Source organism: Schistocerca serialis, unplaced genomic scaffold, assembly GCF_023864345.2.
Source record: "Schistocerca serialis cubense isolate TAMUIC-IGC-003099 unplaced genomic scaffold, iqSchSeri2.2 HiC_scaffold_1362, whole genome shotgun sequence".
NCBI classification, from domain to species: domain Eukaryota; kingdom Metazoa; phylum Arthropoda; class Insecta; order Orthoptera; family Acrididae; genus Schistocerca; species Schistocerca serialis.
In genome coordinates, this window is record NW_026047583.1 from 12,173,000 (window position 1) to 12,178,999 (window position 6,000).

General features: G+C 46.5%; 1 protein-coding gene across 1 annotated transcript in view; it reads left to right on the forward strand.

The window, feature by feature from the left end:
• Positions 1-4,062, forward strand: part of LOC126440361 (sperm protamine P1-like) — a 78,905-nt gene extending 74,843 nt beyond the window's left edge. Inside the window, exon 2 of the mRNA XM_050090650.1 lies at positions 3,763-4,062. Coding sequence (XP_049946607.1) covers positions 3,763-4,062 — 300 coding nt within the window. The remainder of the gene's footprint in view (positions 1-3,762) is intronic.
• The last annotated feature ends 1,938 nt before the right edge of the window (positions 4,063-6,000 follow it).

Sequence of the window (6,000 nt, forward strand, 5' to 3'; positions counted from 1 at the left end):
GTTGTCCTCCAGTCCTTCACCTGTCAAAATATCAACCTGATTCATTCCATTTTTATCTTCACCTGAATAGTACAATCAGAAGTCATCACTTTCTAGTTTTCCACAACCACCACTTCTCAACTCACACATTCAGAGTATATCCAATTCGTTTATTGTCATTTCACATTTGACGTGTTCTAATTTCCCTTCCTGGAGAAGGGTTAAAACATTCAAACTACCAGTCCTCAATACATCTTCCTTCTCCTTCCTTCCTTTTCCGTTTGCCGTAATCTCTGGACTCCTCATTGTATTTGCCTCCTGGAGAACTGATTGAGGGGAAGCTTTACCTCTGGAATATTTTACAAAGAGGTCCATCCCATGAACATCTAGGGAAATAATTCCAGTAGTGGTTTCCCACTGCCTTCCACTGTCCACATCCTGTCAGCTTGCTGACTCAGTATACCGCTGCAGTTGGTTACCCAACCTTCCACTGGGTTGCTCAGCTCAACAGGGCCACTACATGTAGGTAGGATTGTGGAGAATTGAGGCGAGAGAACACTCTTGTTCAGTTCTTGTATTTGCACCTCACCCCAATTTTTAGCCAGTCACAAGGTTGCAGCAGCGATACCCCCAGGTTATCTCCCAGGCCTACCAACGAATGACAGATAAATGTCCATGGTGTCTAGTACACATACTAGAGCATTGCATGGTATTTTATCTACTCCACAACCGTAGCAAAAAATGAAAAAGAAAACCACTTCAGTGCACGGCTCAAAATACAGAAGACAAAAGTTATTTTGAAGTCTTGGTTAGTAGAGAAAGGAACATCAGCAAACTCATATGGTTTTCAGCAGTATCCAAAATACGTGCCAAGCACAGAAACGGAACACCTCGACTTTGAGAGAAACTGCTTAGAAAACCAACCAGGACCTAGTGGTACCCAAGTGGGAGGAGTAGGAAATTTAAAGATTTATTGCTTCATGTTCTGAAGATACAGCAAGTTCATTTGTCCTGATAATGAAAATGACCTGTAAAATGAAGTTGCACATTGCATTATCAAATTAACGTGGAACCTTCACGTTTTTTGCTTGCACCATTATTTTCCTCTGTAAATTCTAAGTGAATTTAGTATTCATTAAGTAAGGGCCACGTGATGAATAACTTATTTACGCCGGAAAAGACGATGAAGTTCATAATTCACCTTTTCTTCCCATTAAAGAGAGAAAGAAATTGACTGGCTAGTACCATAGGAGGATTGCCATGAATTTCTAAATTAAAGAGTCAGAATGTTCTGGCCTCTAAGTTCCTTACTTTATAATGTCAACTGTTACAGAAGGAGTGATGACTAACTGAAAACCTCAGCTGCCGACAGGTGGTGTTAAAATACCTCGATGTGGACAGCTGAAAATGTGTGCCACCGAAGACACAGATGAATAGCGCGACTGCAGGGACTTATCCCTTGCACGCTTCCCGTGAGAGACATTCCCAACTGTCCATAATTCTACATATGTATTGTGCCTTATAGACATTTGCCCAACCACTCCTTACTCGTGTACACTTTGGCGATTCCCGTAAGAGTTTGGGCAACCTGTGCGAATTCGCACAGACGAAGGTCAATGGCTGGGTTGCCTTATATATATATATATATATATATATATATATATATATATATATATATATATATACACACACACATATACGAAGACAGTAACTTTTTCTCGAAAGTACAGTTACTGTTGATGACCGTGCAGCTTTTCCCTGGTTCGAGTCCCGGTCGGGGCACATATTTTCAGCTGTCCACATCGAGGTATTTCAACAACACCTGTCGGCAGCTGATGTTTTCAGCTAGTCATTTATTCCAGGGAAAAGCTGCGCGGTCATCAACAGTAACTGTTCCTTCGAGAACAAGTTACTGTCTTCGTATATATAGTTACAGAAGGGATAGATTGCTGCTCATTGTAAACGTGACACAAGGCTTACTACAGGAATGTTGCACAACATGGAGATAAACATAACATGCCCACTTTCAATGGTTGCTTCACAACCCAGGCAAATCCGTGTTGTCCCATACACCACCAGCTTTTCTGAACGCTGAAGACTGAAGTTATCCTTAGAATACATTCTCTCCTCCTGAAACCATCCCTTCCTCAACCTACAGTAACCTGTCCCTCTTATACCACCAAACAGCTTCCTACCACCCTCTCCTCACTGTCCTATCATGTCCTCCCAAGCCACATCCCCACTGTGCACAGTTCTCTCCAAGTGCACCAACCAGTCCCTTCTTTTATGTGCTCCTTCACTTTCCTCTCCTTTCCTTTCCTCTCCTCTGCTCAGTTTTTTTTCCCTCCTTCCTTCCCTCCCTCCCTATTCTACACCAGATAGCCTCATCTGCCACCTCTAGTCCCCACACACTCAGCTAGGTTGCACTGTTTCCTCCTCTTCGGCCTGTGCGGGCTGTCGCTCTACCTGCCCTGCTCCACAATGGATTGTAAGTTCTGCCTAATATGTTTGTTTGGCTTGAGCAGCCAGAGATATTGTGTGGTGGTGTAGCTTCTTTTTCAGTAATTGTAGTGGCAAGTGCCTGTAACACTAGTTTGTTCTTGTAATATCTTTGAATGTGGCCTTTATGTGCTGGTACCACGAACAGCTGAAACCATGGGTAAACTACAGCCATTCCTTTTCTTGTTGCTGTGTAGCTCTGCTATGTGACTTTACCCATCAACCCCCAATTTATTTTAAGCCAATATATATTCTGTATTTTTTGGGCATCTGTGTCCTCGCAAAAAGGCACCAGTAACACTTCTTATCATGATGACCTCACTGTTGGGCACCCAAGAGATTCGCACACACGAGGGGGCCAGCGTAAGTGTAAACTCAAGAGTGTTTCTGGAGTCACTCGGCAGCAATTCCGGATGTGTGGAGTGCCGCATTTACCTGCTTGAATTGCTCAAGTCTGTTGGAATGCACAATGGACCTGATTGGATGCAAGCGATCGGCCAGGATTCTTAAGTACATGTCAGCTGTCGATCCTATCTAGACGTATTGGAGGTGTCTGTCCCATGTAGCTGAGTGGTCAGTTCGACAGACGATCGTACCTAACGACCCTGGTTCGATTCCTGGCTGTGTCGGATTTTCTCTGCTCAGGGACTGGATGTTATGTTCATAATTTCATCCCCATCAACACCCAAGTCACCAAAGTGGTGTCAACTCGCAAGACCTGCACCAGGCTAACTGTGTACTTGATGAGAGGCCATAGCTACGTGGCATTTCCATATCAGGGGTCCAATATCACTCAAATTGCACATGCACCACATCATTACAGAGCTTCCACCTCCTGTCATGTGGGGTCTATGGATTCATGAGGTTGTCTCCATATCTATACACTTTCATCCACTTGATACAGCTTGAGATGACTCATCCAACAAGGCAATAAGTTTCCAGTTGACCAATGATGTTCAGTTACTGATGTAGACAGGATGTATTTTCACTTTTATATAGGTTGTTGAACACAAACCAAATACCATGGTAAAGAATATAAACAGTAAAACTAATGATTCGCAGTATCATCCAGTCGCTGGCCTCATTAAGCAAAATGTTGCAACAAAATAATTGATTATATTCCAACAGGTCTCATTTGTTACAAGTGCCAAACTATTGGTTAACTTTCCATTACCATGCTTGTGTATGACCCAGTACAAGGTAGACATTGTGAAGTGAAGGTCCACAAACAATTATATGGCAAAAAATATCCAATTTCTTCACAGAATATACAATATTATGCAGGTCACACAAGGTTTGTGTTGGCGGCAAGGAGGAGGAGGAGGAGGAGGGGGCAAGAAGGAGGAGGAGGAGGAGGAGGGGACAAGGAGGAGGAGGAGGGGACAAGGAGGAGGAGGAGGGGGCAAGAAGGAGGAAGAGGGGGCAAGAAGGAGGAGGAGGAGGGGGCAAGGAGGAGGAGGAGGGGGCAAGGAGGAGGAGGAGGGGGCAAGGAGGAGGAGGAGGGGGCAAGGAGGAGGAGGAGGAGGGGGCAAGGAGGAGGAGGAGGAGGGGGCAAGGAGGAGGAGGGGGCAAGGAAGACAGTGAGAGAGGGAGAAGGACAAAGAAAGGAGATAAAGGAAGAAAGAAACCAGAATAAGCGAAAAACCAAAATGACCACAAATGTAAGTCGTTGAACCGTCCGACTCCGGACGCAGAAATACCTCTGGCCTGTTCTTACCCTGGACCCACATGGGGAGTCGCTGTTCGGGTGTGGACGCCTCAGGCTGTTAGTGTCTGCAGTCTCTATCTTCCACCGGATGGTGATGCCCCGCAGCATGTCCTGGCTGCGCTGATATCCCAATTAGTGCCACCTTTCTGTTACTGGGCAACTTCAACGCCCATAACCCTCTGTGGGGAGGATCAGTGGCAACAGGCCGTGGCAGCATCGTTGAGCAAGTATTGGCACAGCTCGACTTTTCTCTTTTAAATAACGGTGCCTTCAAACATTTCAGTGCAGCACATGGCACTTACTCTGCCATCGACTTTTGATCTGCAATCCTAGCCTATTACCGTCTGTCCAATGAACCGTGCATGACTTGTGCAGGAGTGACCACTTTCCCATCTATCTGTCACTGCCACAGCGTCACTCTTCTGGGCGCCCCAGCAGATGAGCTATGAATAAGGCTGACTGGCTTGTTCATGTCTGTCACCACTATTGAGCCTCTTTTCAATGACGCCATTGGTGTGATGGTTCACTTTGCCACCACCAGAATCGTTACTGCCGCCAAATCTCCCATTCCCTGTTCTTCTGGGTACCCTCAGCGGAGGACTGTGCCTTGGTGGTCGCCCGACATTGCTGAGGCGATTGAAGATCCCAGGTGGGCACGCCAGTGTCACAAGCGGCGTCCTTCATTGGAACACCTCATCGCCTTTTAACGGCTCCGTGCGAGAGCCCACCGCCTCATTCGGCAATGCAAGCAGGAGTGCTGGGAAAGGTATGTCCCCACCATTAGCCTCCATACCTCTCCATCGCAGTTTTGGGCCGGTATTTAGTGACTGGCTATCGGACCCCTGTCAGCGTACCTGTGCTTACACTGAATGGAGCAGTCTGTTCTGACTCCGTCACAACTGCAAACCGCTTAGCGGAGCATTTTTCTGAATTCTGCTTCTGCAAATTACCCACTGGCCTTCCACTCCCTCAAAAAGCGGTTGGAACGTCGGAGCCTTTCATTTCACACGCGCCACCATGAATCATACAATGTTCCATTCAGTGAATGGAAATTCCAAAGTATCCTAACCGCTTACCCTGATATGGATCCTGGGCCAGATCGCATCTGCCGTCGGATGCTCCAACACCTCTCGGTGGACTGCCAGCGACGCCTCCGAGACCTTTTCAACCGTATCTGGTTTGAGGGTGAGTTCCCGTCGCAATGACGGGAGTGTCGTAATCCTCGTTTTGAGACCAGACAAAAACCCACTGGTGGTGGATAGATTCAGCCCCAGTAGCCTCATTAACGTTCTCTGCAAGTTGCTCGAACGCGTGGTGAGCTGGAGGCTGAGTTGGGTACCTTAGTCTCGGGGCCTTCTGGCCCAGTGTCAGGGTGGGTTCCGTAAGGGCCACACTGCCGCCGATTTCACGCCTGTCGGAACCTACTGGAGCCGAGTTAAATATGCCTTCAAATCAGGTGGCAAGAGTATTTTTGTAGTGAAAGGGATTTTCTTTACTTTTTCGTGAAGGGAGGAGATAGTAACCATCCGAGGGCATAACATGAGAAGACTAAATACATGACGAGTGACTAGCCAAATAATTTCTGGATAGTTTTGTTTGTGAAATCAGCGGAGTCAGTTTACGTGTAGCAACAACACGTGTACTTTTGTCGGTAGTTTCGTCTAACACGACAAAAACTGTCAAAAGTAGTAGGTAATAAATACCAGCTGAGATGGACACACCCCTGGGGAGGAGTTTGCAGTACACAGAACCCTATTTTTGTCTTACGATGCAAAATGCTCTCACTGCCCTCCGCTAGAGTATGTCTGTCGTTG